Source organism: Cyanistes caeruleus, chromosome 18 (assembly GCF_971803275.1).
Source record: "Cyanistes caeruleus chromosome 18, bCyaCae1.hap1.1, whole genome shotgun sequence".
In the NCBI taxonomy this organism is placed as follows: Eukaryota; Metazoa; Chordata; class Aves; order Passeriformes; family Paridae; genus Cyanistes; species Cyanistes caeruleus.
The window spans coordinates 10,898,830-10,926,645 of record NC_141718.1 but is presented as its reverse complement, the minus strand read 5'-3'; the positions used below and the strand labels follow the sequence as shown (position 1 = coordinate 10,926,645).

General features: G+C 45.2%; 3 protein-coding genes and 1 long non-coding RNA gene across 35 annotated transcripts in view; 1 reads left to right on the top strand and 3 right to left on the bottom strand.

Annotated features, from left to right (window-relative positions):
- Positions 1-248: 248 nt before the first annotated feature.
- On the bottom strand, positions 249-7,451 carry YWHAH (tyrosine 3-monooxygenase/tryptophan 5-monooxygenase activation protein eta). The gene is made up of 2 exons (XM_086855702.1): positions 7,093-7,451; positions 249-1,671 (listed from the first exon to the last, which is right to left on the bottom strand). Exons 1-2 carry the CDS (start codon positions 7,177-7,179, stop codon positions 1,015-1,017), a joined length of 744 nt encoding a protein of 247 aa, XP_086711828.1. The 5' UTR covers positions 7,180-7,451; the 3' UTR covers positions 249-1,014.
- A 6,913-nt stretch (positions 7,452-14,364) lies between these two features.
- LOC147649941 (uncharacterized) lies at positions 14,365-15,400 on the top strand. The gene is made up of 2 exons (XR_015277700.1): positions 14,365-14,744; positions 15,194-15,400. It is a non-coding gene; the product is annotated as an uncharacterized LOC147649941 (long non-coding RNA).
- Positions 14,741-27,298, bottom strand: ANHX (anomalous homeobox). 9 transcript variants are annotated; one of them, XM_086855662.1, is made up of 10 exons: positions 26,294-27,298; positions 25,114-25,387; positions 24,381-24,505; positions 24,045-24,168; positions 22,954-23,131; positions 22,358-22,469; positions 21,802-22,106; positions 20,962-21,106; positions 17,518-17,605; positions 14,741-15,642 (listed from the first exon to the last, which is right to left on the bottom strand). In XM_086855662.1, exons 2-10 carry the CDS (start codon positions 25,366-25,368, stop codon positions 15,547-15,549), a joined length of 1,428 nt encoding a protein of 475 aa, XP_086711788.1. In that variant the 5' UTR covers positions 25,369-25,387; positions 26,294-27,298; the 3' UTR covers positions 14,741-15,546. The 9 variants fall into 9 exon arrangements, with proteins under 9 accessions (XP_086711788.1, XP_086711787.1, XP_086711789.1 ...); XM_086855661.1 differs by having other exon boundaries at positions 20,962-21,109; positions 26,585-26,790; XM_086855663.1 differs by lacking the exon at positions 20,962-21,106 and having other exon boundaries at positions 26,585-26,806.
- Positions 26,829-27,816, bottom strand: part of DEPDC5 (DEP domain containing 5, GATOR1 subcomplex subunit) — a 40,668-nt gene continuing 39,680 nt past the window's right edge. For all 24 annotated transcript variants that reach the window (XR_015277678.1, XR_015277676.1, XR_015277677.1 and 21 more), the window contains one exon: positions 26,829-27,683. Coding sequence is in view for 21 of the 24 variants with exons in the window: in XM_086855564.1 (XP_086711690.1) it covers positions 27,388-27,683 (296 nt within the window). In the remaining 3 variants the exon portion in view is untranslated. The remainder of the gene's footprint in view (positions 27,684-27,816) is intronic.

The following is a 27,816-nucleotide window of genomic DNA, read 5'->3' as shown; positions in this document are numbered from 1 at the left end:
AACTGTTAAGCAAGTGTTGTACTGAGGAAACAGCTAAATATACCACCTTGGGAAACTCCGGTTTACTGCAGGTGCTTTTGGGTTTTGTGGCTTTGGGCTTTTCTTCTTTCAGCACACTATGTTGTGTTTTTGTGTTGTTTAGCATGTGTCAGCTTCTCATTTAACTTTTGATTAAATATGTTTTAACCCATCAGTGATGTGTTAGATAACTCTGTCTCTGCTCCGAACAAAAGACAGGACAGCTCACGTAGAGATAACATCCCTGAAGCAGCATTTTATTTTATTCACTTAATTCCAAAACATTTAATTTAGAAGTCTGGCTTCCCAGTCATCCATCTTAACATGGGCAAATATTGACATAGAGTTGTCAGAATACACAGACAACTAAACAGCCAAAGAGTTTACAAAAAATAAATTCATGATTTTTCAAAACAACTGCAAAAGGTTACAAGTATCAAAACTCTTAGGTAGATGCACTGCATTTAAAGAAACTGTGCACATAAGTTAGAGGCAAAAAAACCAAATTGCTACTGAAACCTCACATTTCAAACAGTTTATTGTAAACTGATGAACAGAGTTGTCATTTCACATCAGCTTAACTGTTTTCATTGACTGAAAAAAATTTGGGGTGGCTAATTTACTTTGCATGCACAAAATGTACTGCTTAACAGAACTGTCAGCTCATTGCAAACAGAAAGAATTTAACTGGAATCTAGTTATCCTCAATCACTTTCCATTATTCTTTCCCATATTTTTCAATCAATAGGCAAATGTTTTGCCTCCTTCTGCACTGCTCAAGTGCAACTAAGATAAATAGGGCCAATAAACCAATCAATCCATCAATGCCCATGAAGACTCATCTGAAACTGCTTCTTGATAAAGTGGACAGCAGATCTGAACAGCTGTACAATACAGATATGCTTAGCACTAGATATTTAGTGTGACTGTGGCAAGGAAATATTGGTGATGATGGGGATGGCCAAGTGGATGAAAGAGGGATCAGAGGAAAGCTTATTAATTATTGCCCTCTCCTGCTTCTTCATCCTGCTGATCACTCGTCCACAGAGTGAGGTTATCTCGAAGTAACTGCATGATGAGAGTGGAGTCCTTGTAGGAATCCTCATTTAGTGTGTCCAGCTCTGCTATGGCATCATCAAAGGCTTGTTTGGCTAAAAGGCAGGCCTGCTCAGGGGCATTCTGAATTTCATAGTAGAACACTGAGAAATTGAGTGCCAGCCCAAGCCTAATGGGGTGAGTGGGCTGCATGTGCTCTTTGCTGATTTCAAAAGCCTCTTTATAGGCAGCTTCTGAGGCTTCCACCACACTGTTCTTCTTCTCTCCAGCAGCAACTTCTGCCAGATAGCGGTAGTAATCCCCCTTCATTTTCAGGTAAAAGACCTTGCTCTCATACTGGAAGTCATTGCAGTTTTTGATCAAGTATTTATCTAGGAGAGCCAAAACATCATTGCAGACTGTCTCGAGCTCCTTTTCTATCTTCTCCCTATAGGCTTTAACCTTCTCCAGCTTCTTCTCGTTCCCATCTGCCATGGTCTTCTGCTCTATGCTGCTGATGACGCGCCAGGAGGACCGTCTAGCTCCGACTACATTCTTGTAGGCTACAGACAGCAGGTTTCTATCCTCGTTTGAGAGAGGCTCATTCAGCTCAGTTACCTGAAAACAAAGACAAAGAGCAAATTGAAAGGCTTTGCCTTAGAGAAAAGCGTGCAAACTTCCTTCAATATTTTCATCATGAAGTGCAGGATTTAAAATTTCTTCTAAATCCCAAAGTTCCTTCTAGACAGGAGTAACTTTGTAACATCAAAAGTTTAAAATTGTTCTGCAGTCAAGACTTAAAAGAAAAATCCCCACAGCTCTGATGGAATAGAAGGGGTATTTAGAAGCTATTGCAAACATTCACTGAATGAAAGTGAGCCAGGCTTGTGCAATGGAGAAGCAATCACAGAGGAAGGCTCAGGATTTTAGGAAATCTGCTATAAAACTACACACTTAGTGATGAATTTAAATGTACCTAGAACACCAGTTTTTTGAATCTGGAACACAGGACTGACATTGGAAGAAGCTGGTGCAATTCTCTCATGCCTGTCCCCTGCTGCATCCATGGGACAGCAGAGACGGAAGCGCTGCAGTCATTAAGCTCTGCACAGCACAAATGGAATTAGTGTTTCATAGACAGGGTAATACAAAAGTTACCCTGATTTCTGCTAACTGGCTGCACACAAATTCCAGGGATAGGACATGAAAGAAACTGCATAGAAATAGGACAGCAAATCAGGAATGAAGCCACAGCCAACTTCCAACTGCTACTTCAAAAAGCTGAGATAGAAGGATAATACTTCTAATACAGTATATTTAGGCCTATTTCACTTGATGTTTTAATTTAGGCTATCAGACTCATGGTCACTTGAAACTGTTCTGCTTTTTAAAATTTATACACATGAAACTAAACTCAAAGGAATTAGGATGAAAAATGCAACTCTTTTACCTTTAGCATATTGCTTTAAAAGTAGTCACTAGAATTCTAAGGATATTTGGTACTTTGGTGTGAAAATAAATTTGTCCTTACTCACTGTTAAAATCATTAATTATTTCTTTTTAAAAATGTGCACATTTACACTGCTTGACAGGCACCACTATTCATAACCAAATACATACTACAAACAATCGAGTCACAAATATTGACACTATTCTGAGACTGCTGGTGTAGGCAGTGAACCTTCTAACAAATGTGCTTATTTCCAGATCCAAAAAAAGATGTGATTTATAGCTCTTACAGTAAGAGAGAGCTGACTTTCAAATTTAGGTTTTGTTCTTAAAATATATTAATTAGTTTTATCTCCAAAATTACTTTTCCACAGTTCAGGAACCTGGACTCCCGAAAGACACTGCTCTGCTAGTCCTAATAGAACTAGAGGCAACCTAGAGAAGATGAAATATACAGGAATCAACTCTAATGACATCTTCAGATTCTTCATCACAGCTCCCAAACAATATTTTCCTTAACAATCTCCACCACAACCCACCTAAATCTTCTCCAGTAAAGATATAACAGTTCTTTTGCTGTTTAGTGACCGAAGTAGGAGCATTTAAAAGGAATCCTGACTGTAACCCTGGAATTCCTAACTCCACATGTTAATGAGTGTGGCAGTACTCCATCAGCTCAGAAATTCCATGTGTGATCCCACGCAGGCCATACACCAAGCTGAGCTCCTTTCACATGGAAAACACTCCAGAGTGAATGTTCCACAACAGAGAGCAGATCCATGACCTGACCCAGCCCAGGGGCCTGTCATTACACTGGTTTTGTCAGCCAGAGCACATCACTCAGCTAGAGCCACTTCTGAGCCAGATGCTGCAAAAATGACTGTACCTGAGCCAGTATAAAGCCAGGTTAAATTATTAAAACTTGCCTGATACAAAGTTATGCACTCCATAATTTTGGAACAAATAGAAACCAGTCTAATTCATTTAAACCAGACCAATTTCTTGTATCATGTGATTTCAGAGATCTCTACCAAGAACTGGAAGTTCTATAGCTAGGTTTACCCCAGGGAATGCCATGAGGAAGTCATCTCCCAGCAGGGGAGCGCACTGCTTACATTAAAAGCTTGCATTAAATAATAACTTACGTTATAAATAACATAAAAAATATCTTACATTTAAGATATTCCCCTCTCCTACACATAGCTCATTAACCCCAAACCCGACACTAAGGGATAGGTACTGAAAATATAGAACACCCCAAACTTTTAGAGTCCATTTATATACACAGATAAAGCCTAATAAACTAGAATCTCAAGCTATTTTGTTTCCAAATTTTTAGTTCAAGACTGAAATTCATTTCACTGTGTAGTATTTCTCACATGACTACCTTTAAAATTCTGTATATCACACTACGCATGTCACCAATTTTAAAAAGTAAATGCTTTTTTACCACTATGTAGCTATATTAGAAAAGCAACAGAAATCAACAGAGGCCCTAAGCATTACCTATTAGGATTAATACTGTCCAAAAAAAATGAAGGGCTTACACAGCTACAATTTTTCATGATTTCTGGAATGATCTGAACCAAAGGGTACTCAGTGCTGGAATCTCAGGATGCTGAAGCATTTGTTGCATCAACTGAGAACCTTTCATGCTTATACCCAAAACATCTTTTCCCCACTGTGTTGAGAAATAATTCTGTACCTACCGTGTCAGCTTTATGTGAAATAGCTGGAATCCTGGAGCAGCATTTAATGCAATGGGAATGCCATGCCCCATGGAAGAATGCCATTTACATACAATTGTATTTTCTATTAAAATAACTTTAATAGTTACAAATTAATGGGTTTAGTAAACAAAACCCATCAATTTGTAACAGCAACTATTTAATTTTCCTCTCCTGTTTACACATTACAAGCAAAAATACTGGAATTCTTCCATGAAAAATAAGTTTACAACAAAAATTTGTATTGAGCAGTAAATTCTTTATTTAAGCTACAACTAGTACTTGGTCTGGCTTTTTTCTTTATAGAAGGAATTGATGGGAATAACAAACAAATGTTTCTGCAGCTTTAGGCTGACAGATGAAACAGCAGCCTTGTCACGCTTCTTTTCTCCAGTGGCAGAGTCAAAAATCAGGCAAATACACTTTCACTAAAACAAGTATTTGTTACTTTATGTTTCTGAAGTAACTACCATGCTGTTGGCTATATTCTGTACTGTAAAGTGTAGTAATATTTAAAACTGAAATGAACTGTTCAGATTTCAGTTTATACAGCACACTACTTTCATGTAGCACTTTTAAAATATTTTAGAAGTATCAATGTGTTACATTCAGAGATTAAAAAAAATAATTTAAAATAAACGTTTCAAATCAAGATATCCTGGAGAACTCAGATCTCTGAGTTAGAATGATCTCCTTCCTTTTGGAGGAAATCTAAATTCTCTGGATTGCAAGATTACTTCTATATTAACCTATATAGATAAAAAGCTCTCTTAATTATCTCTGATATTTGCAATCACTGAAACAGAAGTATGGGCTGTGAGAACAGACAGCCCTCAGAGCATTCCACAGAAGATTATGCTCTAAAAAATCAACCTCAATACTAAAGAGCATTCTAGAAATTACCTTGTTGAACACCTGAGAAAGCCAAGTAACCAGCTACATAACAGATGTGCAAGTGCGTGAGCAGTTCAAAATAAAGGAACTGTTGCTTTTAAATTCAGATTGCTTTTTGTATTTTTGAAGTTTCAATACTTCACTCACAGTACGTTCTCAAGCTCCCAATTACAGAAGCTCATGATCACACAACTTATTTGTGAGGAGTAGCAGCATCCCAGATGAGAATGTCACTGCTCCAGAAGAATGAAAATGTGCAGAGTAATTAGAACAGCTTGAAGACAACTGGACATACACACTAGTTGTAAGTAATTTATTTACACACTTCCTAAAGCAACTGTGTTTCCCAGAGACCATATGTACACTGTAGGTCTGCAGTTCTTGGAGAAATATAAAGCTTTCTACCACCAACAGCTAGAAATTGTCTTCTCAAGCAGTATATTTTAGTGGGTTCTCTATTTCATCTTTGAAAATTAGCAACTGAAAGAAGAGCTGTTACTATTATTTTATATGTATCAAGAACTCTAGAGATAGAAATGTAAATACACCTTTTTTAACGTCTTGTGGCTCTGGTATCGAGATCCTCTGAAGTTTCACTGTTTTAGAGCTGGACTGATTGTAATATCTATTATAACATAATAGCAAAAGCAAACAAGAGAAGCAAAATTTGTGTCTTTTCACTGCCCTCATTTCAGGGAGGTGACATTCTCACAACAAAAATGTGGACTCCATTTGAAGCTGCTCTTTTTCAAACTATAATCATCTCATGCCTACAAACAGCAGCACTCTCAAGAGAAACAGTTCCTCCTGGGGCCTTGGGTATTCACAGAGGACAGGTCAGCAAGAACAAACCAATTGTAATCTGATATGGAAAAGCCAGTGCTAAGCATCTAATGGCATTAACATTACCCGTAACATTTGGATCGTGTGAATATTTTGTTTTCAAAAAAGGGACTAGACATAAAAGGTTTGATCATTCTACAATTTTATTACATATCAGTACAGGCAGATCAGTACAAATAATTTTCATTGCTTGGTTCTGAAAGGAGAAAAATTGCAAACGTAACATTGTTTAAACCCATTTCAGTATTCAACAGGGTACGGAATGCACTGAGAAACAGTTACCCTACAAAGAAGAGGCAAAAAGGCAACGTTAAAGCTCGGGAAATGCTCCTGGAACGGAGGATACTTTCACACCTGGATGCAGCTACTATCTTTAAGTCACCAATGTTAGTGAGAGAGGCCTCTATTCGTGTCTTCTCCGGCGAGGCAAAAGAAACGTCTCGAAGAGGAAGGGGCTCCTCTTGCTGTGTCCCCAGACAGCCCCCGCCGCAGTGCCCATCCCACAGAACCAGCGCCCCCAAACGCCGGCGGACGCCCAGGAGGGGAGAGGCACCCCAAGGTGAAACCCAGCAGCCCAGCGGGGTGGAGGGGAGGTGGGCGAGGCTGGGCCCCATCCGTGGCAGAGAAGGAATGCACAGCGCTCCCGCCGCGAGCAGAGGCGGGCGGCATTCAAATGGCCGCACTGCGAGCGCGATTGGCGCGGTGGGGAGACGGAGAGGAGGGCATGGGGACAGCCACACCCCCGGGGCAGGGACAGCCGGGGAGCGGGAGGGCTGCGAGAGCCCTTACGAAGGATCGGAGGGAATGCGGGGGGAAGGAAACAGATTTTGAAAGCGGGTGCTAGGTCCGGTTTGGACCGGCTACTCTTTGTCTCGTCTCTGCCGAAAGCAGGTAGTAGTGGGCACCGCCCCACACGGCGGCGAGGTGTCCCGGCGGGACGGTCTGGCTCCTACTCCCGCCCTCCTTTCTTCACCGCGCCGGCTGGGACCCGCGGCTCGCATCCTCCCGGACCCAACCCCGCCTCGGACCAGCCCGCACTTCCTTTCCCTCCCTCCCCCGCCACTACTCCCCTACACACTCCTCCCCGAGTACGCCCCACGGCCGCCACGCTCCCGGCCCCACTCACCGACTTCATGGCCGAGGCCATGTCATCGTATCTCTCCGCCTGCTCGGCCAGGCGGGCTCTCTGCAGCAGCTGCTCTCGGTCCCCCATGGCCGCTTCCGTGGTGGCTACCGGGCTGGGCTCTGCGCGCCCCTGAGCGAGAGCGGAAGGCGGGCGGGGATGTGCGGCTTGCCGCGCACGGGTGGCGGGAGCAGGAACCGTAAGCGGAGCCGCCCGCCGGGCTGGGCTGTGCCGGGCTGGGCTGTGCCGGGCTGGGCTGGGCTGTGCCGGGCTGACCGCCGCTGCCTCGCCCGCCGGCCGCGCTCCCGGACCGACCGCGGCGTGTGCGGCTCGGAGCCTCGCGCTGCTGCCGCCGCCCGCGCCTGCGCGCCGGGAAGGCAACGAGGGGGCGGAGCCGCGGTGCTGCAGGGGAGGGGAGGGGGCGCCGCTCCCCCGCGCTCTATTTCTAGGTGACGTCACTTGCTATAAATAGCCGGCGCGGGGCGCCGCCGCGGGCCGCGCGTGCGCGCTGGGAGTGCTGCATTTTCCTGCTGCAAAGGTGCGGGCGGGCGGGGGCGCGGGCACTGCGGGACGGGACGGGGCGCGACATCGCCTGGGACACCGGCACCGTCTGGGACACCGGCACCGTCTGGGACACCGGCACCGTCTGGGACACCGGCGCCGCCTCGCCCGGCCGGCCTGGCCTCGGCAGAGGCGCTGGCGGGCCGCGGCTGAGTGGCCACGCTCGGGGTGACCACGCTCCGCGCTCACGTGTGCGACCCTGCCCAGCAGCAGGGCTGCTCTGTGCGGCCGCAGCCTGCCAGCGCTGGCTTGCAGTAGTGGCACGGTTGTGCCTCTTTCGGGGAAATAAGTGTATCTTCCATCCCGGCTGCCTTGAAACAGCCCGGGTTGTGGGGGTGGTACCACAGACCAATTCTACTACCTTGCCTAAGAGATGCAGCTAAATTAAATTTTTTACTACGTATTTTAATGTGTAATAGTCAGGCTCCTCTTTCATAAATTGACAGACTACTATTCTTACATAAAAATCATCTCAAGGTAGGAGCCGTGCACCAACAACAAACTGCTGGCGGTGTCCACAGAAATGCCGGGAGCCACGTTACTCATCTCTTAGAGTAAATCATAAATTAACTTTTCCTATTCAGCCCTGGCCAGCACTTAAGGCATGGGGAGCTGCTGATGAGCTGAGTGAAAGGTTTGCTCAGCAGCAGCCGGTTCAGCACCAGCGCCGCTGACCACAGCACCCGTGGCGATTTCAGCTCCCATCTGTCCTCACCCCCAAGACAAGGGAAGAAAGCTCATAGCACACCCCGAAGGCAGAGCCAAGGCTGCTTCACTCCTCCCGATGCTCTCCCACTACCCTCGGTACTCTCGCACTACTTCAAATGAGTCAGTCCCTTGTGTCGGACAAAAGTTTTTAGCCTTAACTCTAATGCTGCTGGCTTTTGTGCATTAAACCCTAATGCCATTTAAAATAAATGCTGCGGTTTTAAAAGGCATTATATTAATATTGCTGTCTTGTTAAAAGACATAAATATTAGAAATAGGAATAAACTCTAGTTATATGTAGTAAGGTATGAAAGATAAAAATTTCACACAGCAAGTTATAAACTGATTGCCAGAACATTCTGGAAACACCCCTTTGCAGTAGTGTGAAGCACATCCACCACTGTGCACACATCCCAGCAAGCCAAATGGGGCTTTTCCACACTGGGATTTTGTTTTCACTGTTTCTAAGAGAATGCAGTTGCATCTAAAACTTTAACAGATCCCGAGCATCAGTTCAATTCATTATCATAATAATTTTAAAACTTGAATTGGTTTTGCCTTAGAATAAATGTTTAGGTGTGGACAGCAAGGACGTGATTTTGAAAATACATGATTCCATGTAAAAATACAGATTTTAATGTATTTGACCCTTAGGCAAGAGAGCCCAAGTGAGAGATGTGCCAATCCTCCTTGACCACTTCAGCTGGGAACCTTTGCAGCTTGTATAATTTCTCAGTAGAGATTAGTCAGTTTGCAAAGCATTCCAACAGCTCTGAAAATATGCAGAGTTTACCAGAAGCTCTCTAGTCTTGTACAGCAGCTTCAGACTCCCCAAGGAAATGGATTACAAAGTATTTTTAAAACGAGTTATTCACCCACTGAACCAATCTGAATTAATCTGCCAAATATATGTGGATATATCTACACGTGCACAAAACATTCTCATTAAATGCTTTGGTTTCCTTAATTGAGGCTTCTGTAAAACAGCTATTTCTCAGTCTAAAGCATCTCAAAAATTCGGAACCTTGAATCCACAAGGTCCCGTGTAACCTCACAGCTCTAAAACCAGATACACACCTAAATTCAACAGTTGCAAGAAAATGTGCTAAAATAAGGCAAGGTTGTGTGCAGCATTTCCACAGTTTGACTGTAACCTAAAGAAAGGGAAGAGATTGCTTTTCACAGCCAAGGTCTCAGGAGAGTACCTACATTCTCCTGTGCATACAGTGCCCAGTGCTCTGGAGCTTCATCCTCAGTAGTGGCTCCACAGATCCAGAGGTACAAATAAACAGAAATCAGAGCTCACACGATGAGTGAGTATTTTATAATATACTATAGCACTTTTGAGTCACAATGTCTGAAAAAATGGAAAGGAAATGGAAAAATCAGCAGGCCTTTTATTAGAGTGCAGAATGGGGTGCAAGCAGTGCCTGACTGTGGTTCCCCTGCTGAGCTTGGATGCCAGGCATCACTCCGTGATTCCCCACAAAGCTCAGGAATACTGCTCTCACGAGGCAGAACTGAGAATTGTTCGCAAAGTGACCACACCCAGCAAGAATTTGTAGATGGAGAAATTTATGGCACTGAAAATTGCACTATGACCTAAGGCAGTGGCTCTGCTCCACAGGCATATCTGATTATTGGACAGCACCCATGTTCCATAAATAGCTTCCTGCTGAAATGCCATCCCAGTTCAGTGCTTGCTCACACAGGGGCACTGGGGACACCACAGCAGGCTCAGAGGGTGTCTCCTCAGTGCTGAGGTTCAGCTGCAGGGACACCGGTGAAGAGGCAACAACACAAGGAAACCACCGTGTGCCATTCCCAGGCTTTCCCCACGGTGGAAAAACCTCCCCTCTTCTGGTCCTGGAAGCACTGAGGGAGCACACTACATTTTGTGGCACTCTTTCTGAGACTCATGGAACTACAGCAGTGCTGCTACGAAGTCACTACCATTAACATCCTCCTGATCCCTGGGGAAAATGATCTTCCCTCTCCTTTCTGCAGCAAGGAAATGTTTTATTTAGGGAACTGCTAAATGATGAAAGTCTTGGGGAAAAGATACTGAAAAACAGAGAGAGAGAAGAGAAACCACCCACTGGTGGGGGAGGTTAACCAGTTTCCACATCACAGCAAATGAAGTAGAGACTACTGTGGAAGAGAGATGGAATTTGTTACCATCTGATTTTGGAAATACTTGTGACTGGCCTTTACACGGGGCATGATGCTCAGATAGTGCTGTAAGGACAGATTCTTCCAGAGGCTTAGGACTATCTGTAATTTTTATTGTTAGAATTCTAGCAGCACATTTCCCCAGTAAAGTGAGATAAGTGTGCATCAGGAGGATAGGTGGTGTAACCAACGACAAGATCAGAGCATGAGATAGCAGTGGGTGTAGCTGTGGTGTGATGATTCTCTCCCAAACCACAAGGGACTGTAATTTCAGTGACATATTTCTAGCCAAACCATACACCACAGTTTAACAAGCCTCTAGGCTGTCACAGTGTGTGAAAATATTCTACTCTTTGTCATATTTCAATTTCATATTAATCTTGAATCACTCTCACAGAACCTCCCTCATAACTCAAGGGTAAATCCTAGAATGAAGAAAGATGACACTGCCTGAGTGCTGCTCAGCAGCAGCAACAGGGTTCATGCCATGCATTGTGGTAAGTACATTGTGGATCTATGAACCTACATGGGAAGAACTTTAAAACAGAAGGGTACTGACTGCACAAAACCTGCAAAGCTCTCACTCCCTCATGGAAAGGGTAGGTCTGTACCCCAAAGCCTATTTGGGATCACTGCAGTGTATTTAATACCATTCAGCATTCACACATAATAGCCTTTTGCATGTTCAAAATTCTGTGCAGACACAAGCTGATAAACCCTCAGAACTCCCTGGCAAAATGTGCTATCTTCCAGCACCTGCTCATTTCAGAGTCCAGTGAGGAAACAGCACTATGTCTGAATAAAAGATGATGGCAGTTTTTCCTTGCCAGAATGATTCAGGGATATGCACAGGGGGTTGTCAAGCATGCTCAGTTGTGGGGGTTCCTTTAAGTGGCGAGAGCACAGTAGCTAATTGAAAGCAGCTTTAACTCCTCATGAGCTACTCGAGACTATGGTATTTGCTAGTCCTGCCCAGATAGAAGAATGCAGTTTTACTCTTTATGTCATGAGGGGAAAGTAACCAGGATTCAACAGGAAAACATGAACAAGCCTGCTTAGCAGCAGCTGCCACCAGAGCACCATTTTGAAAAGAGGCTCTACAGGTAAGAGGAAAAAGAAACAGCCTGTGTTAAGAAAATACTAGAAGTAAAAAAACAGTGTGAATACAAAAGAACTCAATCCTAGGACTTCTGCAACCTCTCCGAAAGACACTTCATGCTGAGCATACACAGTCAAGGACTCAGCATCAACAGCCACATTTAAAAAATAAGACCAGATCTGTCTTAACAAATGAATTTTTACTGCCCTTCAACCTTTACCAAAGTGGATTAGTTTGACTTCGAACTGGATTAAATCCCACTGAAAATGATTGATCTGAAACAATGACCTTTCACTGTAGAACATAACATGAAAGACTTTGGGGATAAGACTAATGAAGTGCAGAGATAAAACAAAATGCCTTTGCCGACATTTTCAAAAGTGGCCTCTTATTCTGGGTGTCCTATCTGCGTAAAATGCTCATTTCATCTAAAAATGAGGCCAGGAGAAAGGTGAGCCAGGCATCCAGAATGAGAGACTGCCTGAAAATACTGCCTTGAAGCTGTGTGTCCCAGCATTTGTCCTGAGTGGATGCTGGATGCACCAGTGACCGTGACAGCAAGCGGAACTGCCAAAGGGACTGCGAGCAGGAAAAGCTGCTACTCACATCCTCCATCCTCTGTAGCAATGACATTAGTTATTAGTTATGGATTAGTTCAGGGAAGTTTTCATGACAGCTGCTGTGCAGGACCTCTACACAGCCATTCCCACAGCACACTTCCAGGGCAGAACCAGTCTCTGGCCTTGCCAGGCTCAGGGCTGTCTGCTGAACTGCCCAGAGTAAAGCCACCTTTTAGCAGCAGTGCTGGAAAACATGGATGCTGCCTATTGGGAAAGTGTCTCTCTCAGCTCCGGAAGAGCCAAGTAACAGAACTTCTGAAAGTGCTCCTAGATTTCTATCCCCTTTCTGTGACCAATGAATACATACAGGCACTGTACTTTGGGCTCTTATATGCATTTTAGGATAAAAATAACTTTTTTTTTTCTATCTAGGGCAAGCTCCTTCCTTTGCTAGGCCATGCCATGTGGAGGAGGAATGACAACAGCAGGTACTGCACATTCAGCTCAGGGCAGGTCAGCCACATGCTCAGCATGCTTCCAAGTACAGCTCCAAGGAAGAACAACATAAACACACCCAGAGCTTGCTACAGATGGTAGGACAGGGAAAGCAGAACATGATGGGGACACGAATCACATCTAGGAAACCAAAATGAGGTGAGACACAAATCAAACAAGTTGCTACCCCAATGTGAATACAATGGAAAGAACTCCACTAGGCTCTCCCTGGAAGACTAACTCGAGCCAGCAGCACAAGCAGAGAAGGTCAAAAGGTGTATTCAGCAAAGATTCACTTGTTCTCTTCCCCTCCTGCATGGCCAGGCACCAGGTCTGTTCTGGCTCATGGATGGGGAAGCAGCAGCCCACCCTTGAATCCTGCCCAGCGCCTCTAACCCAGCATGGCCAAGGCCTGTGAGATCATATGTAGGCACCACTTGCAAATTCCTGTCCAAATGCAATTAGATCCTCAAAAGTGCTTTGTGCATTTTCAATATCCCGGTGACATGGGGCTATAGTGGGCCAAAATACACTGTACTTCAACCACTTGACTTTGCATCTCTTAAAGGGAAATATTTTTAATTTGCTTGATTTTACATATCAAACTTTGAATTGTCTAACATAAATTTACAGAAAAGTAATAAGTTATTTCACCTGGGAAACGACCTAGAAAATTCAGTTGCCCTCCAGAGAACAACTGTACCAAATTCAGAAATTAAATTCATTAAGTATAAGAGAAAAGGCTTTAATTCTGCTTTAGCTGAAAATCCTTTTTCAAATTTAATTTTGGAAAAGAAACTTGTTGTTCTAGCACTCCTGAGGAATTTTGCTGAATTGAGCCGCTTCTTTTTAACTAAAAACTCAAAACAACTGTGTTCTTGAACTATTTTAAAAACTTACAAGGTCTTAGGACACTGGTGTTGTTAAAGTGGTAGAACAAATGTCACTTTTATGCCAAGCCAAAATACCTGCATTTCCTAGCATGGGTTCCCTTCTTAGAAAAGAAACTATATAGAATGACAGTTATCTAAAATTTCTATACAGGCAATGTTAATCTAATCTTATCTCCTCTGACAGGAAACAGAACTAAGTATTTGAAAGGAACTGAAAATACATCTCATTGTAAGAGAGGCGTCATCCCTCTTTGCTCCAATACATCTTCAACAGCAGGGAAGTGTAACCTCCCTGGCTTTCATCCACATGTATCACGTACCACTGGGCTGGCTAAATCACAGTCATTGTAGTGACATGTCATATCAGCAGGGATGAAAACTAAAGTACCTTATTTGGGATCTCAGACAGCAGCCCAGCAAGATCCAGTGGGAATTTTGCTATGGGGCTGCTGCCTCTGCATGGAGCCGGGTCGCTGGCTGGCTCCTGACCGTGTCCCGTCTCCTTTCCACCGCGGGCCGCAGAAACGATGGTGACAGCGCCCGGAGAACGGGTTTTCACCGGGCGTGAATGGATTTTCACCGGGCGTGGCCGTGGCGGCGGCCCCCGTGCATCCACCGCCCCTCAGGGTCCCGCCGCTCCCTCAGCCTCAGCCCCCCCCGGCCCGCGCGCCCCGCTGTTGCTATGGCTCGGCGGGAGGCGGCAGCCAATCAGGGCGCGGCAGGATATATCTGGCGCTGTTGCTGGCGGCCGCGGACCAATGGGGAGGCGGCGGCGGGCGGCGGGAACAGCCCCGAGCGGAGGAGAGCGGGCGGGCGGTGGCCGCGGCTGTGAGGGCAGGGCGGGCTCGTCCCTCACCTCACGGGGGGTCGTGCGGGCCCTACGAGCCTGGCATCTTTGCTCCCTGTACAAATGCCCGGATTCAGTGATGGCCCCGCTCTTGACGGCAATAAACGATAACGTGTGTGACCCGCCAAGCACCTCTGTTCCCAACACAAACAAGAAAGGGGCATTTCTTAGTGAGATCCTCCAAAATAGTGGAGGCTTCAGGCTCTCAGCACGCACAAGTGTTCCCAGGGCAGCTGGTCCTGCGTTTTTAATACATAATTACCATGTGAAAATTATCACTTCTCACCCTTACCTTGAAAAAAATGAACCCTGGAGAAACAGTAAGTGAAAATCTTTATTTGAAAACTTCGTAACAAGGTAAAGGAGGCATCTTCTCCCTGTATCTCCGGGCTGGAGATTTGGCAAAGGGGACCCCTTTTGCAATATACAGAATTTTTTAAAAACAGTAACACTTCAGGAAAAAACCCAAAAACCCACCCTAACTTGCAGAATTAGTTTTAAAGCTGCAGGAAGGGCCTGCCTTGCTACTTCTTGTATTAAAACAGCAAAACAATGGCATGCCCTAGCACTGAAAATTCTGCTGTGCTCATTTGTGTCACCTGTGGCACTACAGAGTATGGAACACTCCAGAAGTTACACCCTACAGTACAACAGGAGGGCAGGGAAAAGAAATACATTAACATGAGACCTTATTTTCCAAGCCTGAGAAAAGGTTGTCCCAATATCCACTGCAAGGCAATATAACCAAATTTTACTCCTTTGAGCACAGGAGCTTCATTTACCTTCACGACGCAACCAAGGACTCGGATCTGGCCAGTGCCATGATCAGATCTATGTTACTGCCACAGAACCAGCGCCTTGATAATTTTAACATCTACAGTGCAGCTTCAGACCACTCCAGCAAAAACCTACAGTCCACAGTGCACTTTTGCTTTCTTCTATCCTAAAATTCTTAATAAAACTGTAACCAAACCAACTTTTGTAACTATTGGAAACACCTCCATCCTTCTCCCTCACACTATTCAATCTCCCTGTTAAACTCCTCTTCCATCAAAAAAAAAAAGGAAGGAATGAGGTGTTTCCCAGGGAAGCACAGACACATGGATTGTATCTGCAGGCAGGTCACATCGGTTCACGTTTTTTACTGCTAGAAATTTCATAGAGCAGGCATGCTGCCTGGAACAGATCTAGTGAGTCAACAGCTGGATCCTCCAGAACCTGAAAGACACAGGAAGGTAGAAAAGCCTCACTAGATATGATTTTTAACACAGTTGCTTTTTGTCGAAGAGCTCCTTTGGGCAGACAGCAGCACAAGGTGTGTGATGGGAGGAAATGTCACTGGTCAGGGCTGTGTGCATGAAGTGACAAAGGCCTTCCTCCCCTCCAAGTTCAGGTAGAGTAATCCATCAGTGGGTGTGTGGAAGTGATGAGCACAATCCGTGCACAATCCATCTCCCAGGAATTCAGAGCAGAGCCATTCCCTTCCCTCTGCCCTAGGCTTTAGCTCCTATAAAAGCCAGCAACTGACAGAGGGTAAGACAGGAATTAAAAATTAAGGAAATTATGTCCTGAGCAAGGGAGCTCTGCTCAGGGAGAGAAAGAAATATCCCCAAAATTAATAAATTGCTTTTATTTTATACTCATTTTGGTTCTAACAGGATGCATGACCAACAAAAAGCAAACTGAGTCATGTGCACAAAACAAAGTTCTTATCTGCACCTCTGTGATTCAGACATAGGAACCAAATATCTGCATATTCTTGCCACAAGCCGAGAGTAAGTTGATTCAGCAAGAAGCAAAGTGCCCAGGAAGTCTGTAGAAATGCTGTAAAATCATTTACCCATTCACACTCTTCCTAAGGCACACACTAAAATATGCAAAATTGCTTTTCTGAATTCCTGAACTGAGTAATTATTACAAAGATTTGAAGATGTCTCATTTGACATCTACAAGCATCACTCAGTATTCTTGCTCCCCAGCCCATAGTGTATTGAGTGTCATGTTTCTTCACCACTGCAAAATCAGTGCAAGAATGCAGAACAGCAAGATGAAGACTAGCTAGAGACGACCTGCTCTGGGAATCTTAGAAAAGGCTCATTCATTATTAATGCCCAAAGCTTTCCTTCTCGTCTGGCTTACATTATGGCTGGTAAAAAGGCCACTTTCCAAGATACAGATCTTTATATTGATGCTTTCAGAGGCTCAAAAGAGGTTCTGTTACTGCCCTCAGAGCTGCAGCCACTTCTCATAATGAGGCCAGCAGATATGGGTCCTGCTTTTTGTAATCTCTTTTGAAAAGGTTTTCCCCAGCAGCTCACACTGCAAGGGAAACAGCAGTGAACACTGACTGACTCTTTGACCAACACACATGAAGCCAAAAAATATATCAATGTACACCTTAGACAAGGTTTTCTTGGGTCCTGTTTTTAGGTAACAATTCAGACCTGTGCTCCCATCCCCTTGAAAGCACAAGATTCCTAACTTGTATTCTCTACTGCCTTGAAGTCCCCATCAGAAGGCACACAGACTGCACCCACAGCACGGAACTACCTTCTTTATCCCAGCCAATACTCACACTGTTCTGAATACTGCTATCAGCCATCCCAGAACAGTGCAGAATCCCTTTTCCTCAACCATAAAACAGACTTACAAATGAAAATTACACTAAACATTTTAAGAGGTCTGAGGGAACAGAATCAAATTGTGCAAAACAGTTTAGGGGGGAGGACCTCAAGCAGCCATCTTTGTGTGATTGTTCTATAGGTGAGCACTCCATTACTGAAAATTTAAACTACACTTTGGATCTGCACTGGCTCTTTTGGCCACCATTTCAATGACACATTTAGTAAAATTAGGGTCTGATAAGCAATTCAAGTAGGGAAAAAAAAAATAACAAAACCACCTTTCCTTCCACTATCTGTTGGACAGCACCCAGGGAATGCCTAGCTTGCTCTGAACTATAACTCAGAAGCTATGCTTAGATCAAACATGTTTGATACTGAATATGATATGAGAATTCACATCTTCTCTGAGAGAGCTGCAGGGGATCATGTGTACAGAGCTCCTTTCTCTGAACTTTAGGTGTGTTCTTACCTGGCTTTGTCCCAGGGCTTGGCTTTCTTCCACATAGGCTGCAGAAACATGTGGGCTTTGAGGCTTGCCAAACACAGTCTGAGAGGAACTGGAAAAAAAAATATTATATCCAGGTGCATTTGTATTTATGCTCTATTTGCCACTTACTGTAATGTTTTGCAGCAGGACAAGAGGGGCTGTTAGCAAGACCATTCATTTGACAGCATTCTGTTGTCTACACACCTGCACCATTTCTCAAAATTCTTATGGTCTGAAAATGCACATTCTGCAGTGGGAAGACTGCTCTGACCAGGAGCAACATATAGGGAATCACATCTCAGTTTGCAATTTTCCTTCTGCCCCAAAACACTCTCCATAAACAAAGAGGTGTCTACCAAAATGTCTCACTCCTGGAACATGTTTTAAAAGCAGAGACCTTAAGAGTCAAAATATGTGGCTTTAGACATAGACACAACATTGGCTACACTTCTGCTACAGCTTTCCAAGGCCACCAGTGAGGTCTGGGGATGCGACTTCCCCATCCACACTCCCCTGGAGGCTCTGCCAGCCTCTCAAAACAGATCAGTCTGTGGGCACTGGGTCAAGTAGCAGACAGTGGGATGTTCTCCCCCATCATCACAACTCAACAGTCTCTCTAATGCAACAACACTCCCTGTACCACCAGCAGGCATTGCCCAAGGTGCCATAGGTGAGTGTCCATAGAGGCCCAGACAAGAGGTGCTCACTAGCAGAGTACAGGAAAAAAGAACCAACAGGATAAGTGCCAAGTCACCCTCCCTTGGAATGCTCCCCAGGTTCCAGCAACCAGCCTTGGGGCTCCTCTGCTGGAGACTGCATTCAGAGTCACATTTCCTAATGACAAATGGGCTCAATTCCCTCTCCCACCCTCTCAAGAATTTGTCTCATGCTTTTTCACAGCCCACTTACACCAACATGCACAGTGCCCTTAGCAACGAGTTCTGCATTTCAGTTATGCAACACACCAAAAAGTAGCCTCTGTTGGTAGGTTTGGGACTTGCTGCATGCTGCTGTCAGGATGCTGGGTTGTCCAGAGGGGAGAGCCTAACATCAGGAGGAATCCCAGCACTCTGAGCTGGAATCCCAGAAATGCAGGCAGAAGCTGTAAGCTGCCATGAACATCTCGGCACTGACATTTTCTTAATCAATATGCTGGCTCATAAATACAGAATGCCTTGCTCCATAGAGCTCAGTGTGCTTTTCTTTCTGAAATGGAAGGCATGAGATTTCCATTCTGCAAAAGAACCATTAGCTGGGCTATGTTCCACCTGTCCCAAGTTGCAGAGTGAAGAGGATACGCCATCACTATCCGTAAAGGGGAGCATCTGCTTGGTGTCCCACAGGGACTTCCAGTCTGCTATCTGGATCAAACCCTCCTCTCAGGCAGCAGAAGCAGATGGAGACAGTCAGCTTCCAGCCTGGCTCCCTCTCACACTCCCACCTCACAGCCCTGTAGAGCAGAAGAGGTTTGGACACAGCCCAAGTGCGTAGGAGTGGCTGTAAAAAGCCCATGAAAGAAATCAACAGGAATTGTTCTGATAAGCTTTGAGGCCATGTCCTTTCCAGGTGAGCATCTTTAAAAATGAGACAACCAGACTAAGGGTCCTTTGGCTGACTTGTAGCTCTATCCCAGTGCTCAGGAAGCAAGGAGAGCATAACACCAAGTCCATTCCAAATAGGTGATCTTGGCTAAATAATTTCCTTCTCTTTGTGTTACTCTTACGTCTAAAACCAGGATAACACCACTGCCCTGTCCTTCCAGGACAGCAACACCCATTTGCCTCACAGTTTGATCTGTTGCCCCCATGAGTTCCCAGAGGAGTGGTGTTCATTGCTCAAGAGGACTCTGGTAACAATACTCTTCTCTAATCCCTGCCTCTGTTGGAGGGCTCTGAGTGGTCCTCACTGACTGAGCAGTGATCTTGCCCAAGACTACCCACATGAGCTCTCCTGGCTCCCTAGAGAGAAACTGCAGAATGAAATTGCAGCCTAAGTATCACTCACTTCTGAAAAAGATTGATGTTCTATAGCATTCATGGAATTTTGAGGAGGTCAAGGTTTTGGGGGGAGCTGGGCCAGGCCACTAAAGAGGATTTACAAATAGGGTTCAAGTAACTATGTCCTCACCAAAAGGTGCCAACAAAGCAGCAAGTCCTGCCCCTCACAGGAACATGATAAAGGGTGTGTGGATGCCTGCTACACTGACATACCCAACAAGGAGACATTCACCATAGATTTCTTCTACTGGCAGAACATATTTTAAAAATAAACATGAGCTCACTCCAGAGTCAGAACATGCAATTTTAAATCCAGCCAAAATATTGCCAGCAAGGCTTGCTGATCTTTCATGATCTTTAGCCACTCTTTAAAACTCTGAATCCTAAAACATAGGTTTTAAAACATTGCAAACCTAAAACAGGTTTACAGTGCCTGACCTGGGTTCTCCCCAGCAATTCAGAGCAAGGAGTCTGGCATGAATGTGAACAAGGCACCAGGCCAAGTGGGAAACGGGTAAAAGGCAGAAATGTTTTCAGCAGGGAACTGGGGCCAAAGTCTCACCAGTCTTTATCTCCAGTGAATCACTTCATTTACTTGTTCTTTAACAAGCCACAAAGCCTTCTGTGCCTCTTCTTCCTCACTTTTAAAATGGGAATCAAGCTTTTTCTACCTGCCTTTTTGACATACTGACAGTGTCATGCTGGCACAAATGCTGTGTCAAGCAGAAGGGTCACAAAATGGGGCTTCTGCTCCTGCTCTGTCTTGCAGATCAGTAAATTAAAGGAAGCCCATAATGTCTATGTTTATTGTGTTCATTTTTATGTAACATTATGGAAGTTGTATAACATATGGAAAATGGCATGAATTTTTGTTGTTTTGCATTCTCTGGATTTCTCTCAATTCCCAGAGAAAATCTGAAATCTGAAGCCTTTGTTATAGGTGGAAAACAGAAAGAGAGAACAGTGCCTGTCTTTCCACCTTCCAATCTGGAAAGCTTGCACTATGGAATAATCTTGTCATGGGGTTGTGAAGCTACAAAAACTATTTTAGGATTAAGTACAGGCCCTACCAAGCAAGCCCACAGAACCAGCCCTCACTGGGGATCAGTACAGGTTATGCTTTTCTGTCAAAACCAAGCAAATAGTTCAGAAACTGAACCTGCCTAAAAACAGGGTGTCACATCTTTTTTGATTAGGCCGATTCCAAATCTCCTTTGTGGCACACACACACACATATACACTTTGACAACATTATCCATGCACAGATATAAATACTGGCAAAGAATGGACACAAGGAGAAGCAGTTCCTGGGAATGAGGTGTGTCAGCATTTCTGCAACTCTCTTCAACGGGGTATCAAGACATGGCTGGACTCACAGCATCACTTTCATTCCTGGCTTTAGGCAGCCCTGTGCTTTCCCTCCCTTTACCTGTGGGGAATAGATTCCAGGGTCCCTAGCTGTCCTCCTCTAAGGATTAAGCTTTCATCCTGTAAATCTGACTGCTGAATGATTCTTTCTGAACTGGCTTCAACACAGCCACCCTGAGGGGCTGTGCTCAAGGGAGCTCTGATACCTGCTGAAATAAATGCTCGTATTAAACACAAGTACAGATACAGATAACACAGTCCCACCTCTGACCCAGCTATTCCTTCTGTCCTTGCTCCACACACACCAGGGCCTGGGGGAATGGCAGTTACAGCCCTTCCTGCTCTACAGACCTACAGCAAAAGCAAGTGGACATCCCTTATGCATTCTATCAAGCCTATTCTGAAGAACAGGGAGAAGAAAAGAGATGGTGGGAATGCTGAACATGACTGGACAGGAAGAAGACAAAAGAGGAAGAGAGAAAAAACAGCAAGAGGGAGGAAAGTGAGAACACATGCTTGAAGACAAGCATCATGTCAGTTAAGAAGCTCCCCAACTTTCCTCAGGCAATATCTTAATGATGACAGGCATTAAAAACCCAGGAGCTTGCAAAAGGACAAGGTGAGCAGACAACTGGAGGAACTCTCTCAATGGAAATACTAAAAGGAATCCATCACTATCTTATGGAAGTGGTTACAGTTTAGCCAAAAGAATAGGTAAGAATGTCAACACCTTAAATCAACAGATTTTCTCACTGAATTACCAGTGAGAAGTAGAATTCCAAAACTCAAAACAAGCCCTGCTGTCCTTCATCAGGACACTTAAGTGAGCAAGTGTTTTCCAGAATGGGAAGAGAAGCTTGGAAAGTCTTAAGGTCAACAATCTGAGTGCAGTTTTACTAACCTTCTACAACTGGGGTCCACACAGAGCCAAAGACTCCTCCAGTGCTGTAAGGGGCCCACCACATGGGCAGACAATAATTCACAACGGAAAGGGGCTCATAAGAGCACAGGACAAAGCTCTCCTGACAGAAGCTGGCAGCAGCCCTGCTCACTGCTTCTCCAGGCAGCAGCACAGGAGAGCCAGAGCAGGTTTGTGGTTCCATCACAGCCTCAGTGCCAAAAGGTACAGGTTGTTCAGCGCTGTGAGTGGTGCACAAAACCATGCTTGTTCCAGCTTCATACAACAGCTCAGGGCTCTGCATACAGCTGCAATGATGGAAAAAATGAATCAGCCAGACATATTGCTTTGCCAAAAGGAGACCCCCCCACAGCTAAACCTCTGAATCCTGCCCTCCACAGCTGGGAGATAAATTGTCTGACTTGACATGGAACATTTCCACCAAAGGTGGCCAGGCTCCTAAGTGATGTCCCCATGGAACTGACAAGGAAGTCAGTTCCATAAATACATTTATGTTGTTTCATTTATGAACTTTCACTGTAAAGATGCCATACATCACCTGGATTCCAGCATATTTAAATACTCTCCTTCAGGAGGCTGCTCCTGTCCTGGCTCACAGGGCATGAGGGTTATATCCATTTGCTCAGGGCTGATGCCCACAGGAGATCCATCTGTAAGGTGCAGGCCAGGCAGGTGTAACACCACTAATGATTACTCCAAAAGGCAACAAAACAAGCCCAATCTGCCAAATGCAGCAAGACCCTTATGTTCCTTGTGACTGAAGTTTGGTTAAGTGTCTGTTGAAGGACACGGAAATACTGGGTTTTTCTGGAGTACACTGCCCTGATTCCAGAATCCGAGAGCTAAAACCTGCTGCTTCCCATCTATTTCATTTGGTGCCTCTTTAAAGCCAGGCATCTCCTTTCACCTGTTGTTGCACAGGCTGTAGCAGTGTCTGCTCCTCTGGAGCAACAGCCTGGAGCCCAACAGTGAGACACTCCACTGAAGCAGAGTTCTCCAGCATCCACTTCCATCCACCCATCAGCACATAATGCTGTTCTGGAGAAGCAATATCCTTCCCCAGTTCCTGAGGGAATTTAAAATTGATATTCACCTCTCTGGATCACATCCTGAACCCATTAGGAAGAGACAAACCTGCAGTTGGTGGAGCGTTGGATCCTTTATCCTGTGGCTCTTTGTGAGCTGAAGCCTTCTCAGGACATGAATTGTTGGACACTTTCACATGAAGGAGGCGGGATTTTCGACGTCGATAATTTGCAAACCAATTATAGACCTGAGTTGGCTGCAGGTTCATGTCCTGAGCCAATCTGTCCTGCAAACCCAGGCACAGGGGGAAATCAAGGGGGGAAAAGAAAAAAATCACTTCCAAATAATTAGGCATTTCCCTTCAGTTCCAAAAGCAGTCCAGCAAAAGACCTTCCAAAGCCAGAGACATTTACTCAGTAGGTCTCCAATAGGTCTAGCACATCTGATTGAGGAGATTTTATAAACTCAGTTGAAAGAAAACACAAATTGCACCCTGCACTCCCAGACAATTTGTTTGCTAAGGCTTCCTTTCCACTGCTATCCCATGCTGCCCACCAGATAACACCCTCACCAAAGCATGCTCCTCCCACAGAATGACAGCTTCACACAGGCAGACACTGAAGTCTGAAGCCCTCACCTGGCAAGGTAGTGACCAACAGTGCTTATTAATTTCATTCACACATCTCTTCCATTACAAACCTGTCCATATCCAAAGAAGGTAGATCCATGCATACACCAACACAGCCTATTGTGTTATCACAGCAAATTACCAGCATTTGAAAAGTCAGCATAAAATATGCTCTGGTGAACAAAGTGCAATTTTACATAGGCTGTTACTCAGTCAACTCAGAACTATCTATCACTGTAATAGAGCTCTGCTGAGTGATGGCTGTTTGGCTACCTATGCTCAATCACTACAAAATTTGAATTGTTAAAAAACCCAGTGAGGAATTTATTGTCCCTCAACTTTTTATCCACAGCAAGAGAAATAACTTAGCATGAACCTGATTATTTTTTAAAGAAACTTTCAAGGAAAGATCAAATATGAGGAATTCCAGCCCCAATGAGCCTTCAACAAGGCTCATTTCAACAAAAAAACAAGGATTCAGAAATTAAACCGGAAATTGACTCCTGATCACAGTGTCCTGCTTTTCTGTGACAAAGAGACTTGATTGGAAGTATCCCTAGCATATCCCTACCCGCTGTTTCTTGTTTGGATTTGCTGTCACCTCTGCAGCAAACCTGTGCAGGTGCTGGCGTACTTCCTGTGAATAGTTTCGAGTCTTCAAACCTTCAGGACAAAGGGAAGTGGGTGGAGGATTCCTGTACACAGGAGAAAATGGGGTTAAAAAGGACCCAAAAGGAATAATTCACCTTCATGGGAATTTCCTCACATTACAAAAGTGGTCAAAATACCAAGAAAAACCAAGCTCAAAGAAGCAGCATCTTGAGGTGTGAAACCAGCCTCTGCATCTGTAGCCCCTGCATCTGAAAACTACAGAGAAAAACATCTTGGATTCCCCACTATGCAGTACCTCTTCCTGCAGCGGAATTTCTGCAGTGGTGTCAGAAAATGTGTCTTGTGTTCCTCCATAAACCTCTGGTAGTGAATCTCATGCCAAAGTTGCACCAGCTCTTTCTTCTCTTCTGCCTTGCAACACTAAAACAAAACTGTGCATAAGCAAACCTTTCCAGAGAGTCACTCAGACCGTGTATAAAGGAGAAAACCCTCAACAGAAATTTACTCAGGGATTCCTACTGGTTTGATAGAGCTAATAGCATTATCTAAGCTCATGGCTTGCTGTACCTTCTCTCATGTACACAGGGACTTCTTTTCCCCTGGTGAAAAGGTCAACACTACCAGATCTAGAAGCCTAAAATTCCTCACTTCGAGTGGCACCATCCAGCCTTCCCCAAGTATTCCCACCCTGCCAAGGTCTAATCTTGGGCTTCCCCACACTTTTATGTCCTGAGCCCTTGGATTGTGAAAAACTCCAAGAACCACAGCAGAACAAAAATCCTTTTACAACCAACCCCATAATCACCCAGTTAGCTTTTTCCCCTTGGCTGACTAACACGAAGTGCCTGCAGCAAAGGCTTTGTCCTGTGTTTCAGGTCACAATGCACACCTATCCCCTTCCACTGCCTTAGGCAAGCTGGAAGTGCTCCATGTGCTGCAGTTAAGATACTTCTGCACTGACAGCTCTATCTACTGTTTCTCTAACATGGCTTTTTGTTTCCATGAAGAACTGAAGAGCACAGCCCTACCTTCAGGAGTTTGCAGGCTGCATCATGTTCCCCTTTATGGATATGAACAGACACACAAGCCCGGACAACGTGGATGTTAGTGAGAAAGTATGTCTTGCTTTTGCATCCCATCACAGCTCCAACCAGCTTCTCCAGATCAGGAGATGAGCTCTGGAGCTCCTGGCAAAGCTGTTCTGCTAGATTCAACAGCTTGGTGGAAGGGGGATGATTATTTTCATTCTTCTTTAACATGGCCATGAACTGCTTCATCATCATGTCCTGTTGGAAGCTTTTTCTATGCAATGCACAAAGTTGTGGTTAGATAAAACTCTTAATCTCCTATTTTTAGCTTCTATGGTATGCTTTTTTTTTTTAAAGGAAAGAAATTCACCATGCTGCTTAAAATAAAACTAGGCCTAAAGCAACCCTGAAAAGCTAAAGACACACCAGATTTGCAGTTGACAAAACTGAGCTCAGAAAGACATATTAAGCTTTCCCCAAAACTCAGAGACTAACTCTAGAGTTTACATCCACTGCTTACAGGTTAAAACTACAAATAACGTTAAGTCTAGAGACATTCAGGTGAAAATAATTTTGTGAAATTTCTCCAAACTGGCATGTGACAGGCCCGGGCAGTTACCGTAAGATGTAAAACACTTGCCGAGGCCATTCCCCACCAGGACAGTCCATCCTTGGGCCGGCTCCAGCGCCGCCGGGCAAAAGCTGTGAAAGAGCTCGAAGTGCAGGAGCAGGAACACGCGGCAGCCCCGTCCCCGTCCTCCCGCAGCGAGGCTCGGCTCCTGCTCCTCCCCGCTCCCTCTCCCCATCCCTGTCCTCACCGTGGGATCGCTCAGTGTCCAAGCGCTGCCGGCTGCGGGGGCACTGCGGGGGCACTGCGGGGACACTGCGGGGACACTGCGGGGACACTGCGGGGACACTGCGGGGACACTGCGGGGCAGGTGCGGCTCCCGGAGCCGCCCAGGCGGGGCTGCCCCTGCACTCCACCCCCACCTCGCTCCAGCTTCCACCGAGCGCAGCCAATGCCGGCCCGCAGAACTGATGTAGAATGGGATAGAATAGATGGCAGCGAGTTCCTCTCGTAGTAAAGAGTATTTTTAAGTCGCTAATGGGGATCAGACAAGCCCTGATAATTTGACACACTTAGAGCGACTGAATGAAGAGACACACAGCTCAAACCCACCTTCTATAGGTGGGTGCTGTCTAAAATCAGATGAATCATCCTGACTCAGCTTAGGGGATAAAACACTGAAGCGGCTCCGATTTGCCTGGAATCAATCTGAACGCCAGGGTGAAGGTGCCAGTCCTCCCCGAGCCCGGTTTCTCGAGGACAATGTAACAATGAGCGAGCGTCCCGCAGCAGGAGCCGCCAGCCCCCGGGCACGGCACGGCGGGGAGCCGGCTGTGACCCAGCCGAACCCCGAGCTGAAACAACCCGCTCCTGCCCAGGCCCTGCAAAGCAAAGGATACATACTTGAGAGCAGACAGCTTCCTCTTGCACGCAGACACATTCTAGAAACCTGCCCATAAGCCTGAGCAGCAACTTGTGTTCAGTGGCCCTCGATTTCTCTCTAGGTTTCGGTGCTGGCCTTGCAAGACAGTGACACAGTAATTGGCTTCCTGCTCTTGCTGTGATCCAGACATGGAGACAGAAAATTCTGCACCATTGCAAGACAAAGCACCAGCACTGAACTTTGAGCTAAACATAGAAAGCGGTATTTTCTTTCAGCAATTGTTTTCTTTTAATCACCAATCCTGTACTGCTGTCTGTGGAGTTACAACAAAACATCAGGTGACTTAATTTTCTGCATTTTACTTATTTACATGTATGAAAATTTCTCTCACATCTTATCTTACATATTCACACAATTCACACCTTGGAAGGGGAAGGGGCAGGCTGCTGCCAGGCACATTAGATGCCAAGGGCACTTATCATTTCCAGGGACGAGAAGCTGATACCATCACACTGTGCTGAATCCGACTGCCCTTGAAAACCATTTGCGGCCTCCCCTCCTTTACCTCTGCTCTAACTGAAGTTTTAACCAAGGACTGTAGCTACTTGAAACCAAGCTGAGGTCAGGTGACAGATACTGGCAAGCCAAGAGCTTAAATTCTTTTTTTTTCCAAGCACTTAATCAAATTCTGTTGAATATCAACAGCAATATTTCTCAGGTCCTCTTGGAGCCTCAATATGAATCCAACAGAGAGACTCTTCACATCTACTTCCTTGCCACAAGGTAAAGCTTCTAGCTGTCTCCCTAAGAGATACAACCCTATTCACGGAGCACTAGCATGCATCTTGTCCAGACAATCAGTCCAGAACATAACAAGCCGGCTGTCTTTGTTCCAGCAGAAGTCTGTGAAGTCTTTCAGCAGCCGGTCTGCGAACTTCTCGTCGCCAGTGGCACTGGAGCGCCAGGTTTTGGTCAGCATGGTGTTGTAGGCCCAGTTGTAGCCAATGCGCTCCTCACAGAACATGTTCTGGTTGCTGGAGCTGGTGGAGTTGCGCCGGCGCCGCTGCTGCCCGCTGGAAAACTTCCTCTTGGAATATGGCAGCTGCAAAAACACTGTCCCTGCAGGGAACAGACAGCACTTCAGCCTGAGGCAGACCTAAGGCCCTACTGCTGGTAGCTGACCCCTTAAACTCTGAAACAATCCTGGCCTGAGTTTCATTTAATTGCCTTTTAGCAAGAGAAAATGAATACA

Bases quoted from the DNA above. Each gene is read 5' to 3' on its own strand.
- YWHAH (XM_086855702.1), bottom strand. From the start codon at position 7,179: ATGGGGGACCGAGAGCAGCTGCTGCAGAGAGCCCGCCTGGCCGAGCAG. The intron at 1,672-7,092 runs GTGAGTGGGGCC...CTTTGTTTTCAG, and splicing joins TGGCCTCGGCCATGAAGTCG to GTAACTGAGCTGAATGAGCC.
- ANHX (XM_086855660.1), bottom strand. From the start codon at position 25,368: ATGATGATGAAGCAGTTCATGGCCATGTTAAAGAAGAATGAAAATAAT. The intron at 22,107-22,357 runs GTGATGTATGGC...CCATCATTGCAG, and splicing joins TTAAATATGCTGGAATCCAG to CTGTATGCAGAGCCCTGAGC. The intron at 21,110-21,801 runs GTTAGTAAAACT...CATTTATTTCAG, and splicing joins GTGGACCCCAGTTGTAGAAG to CAGGTATCAGAGCTCCCTTG.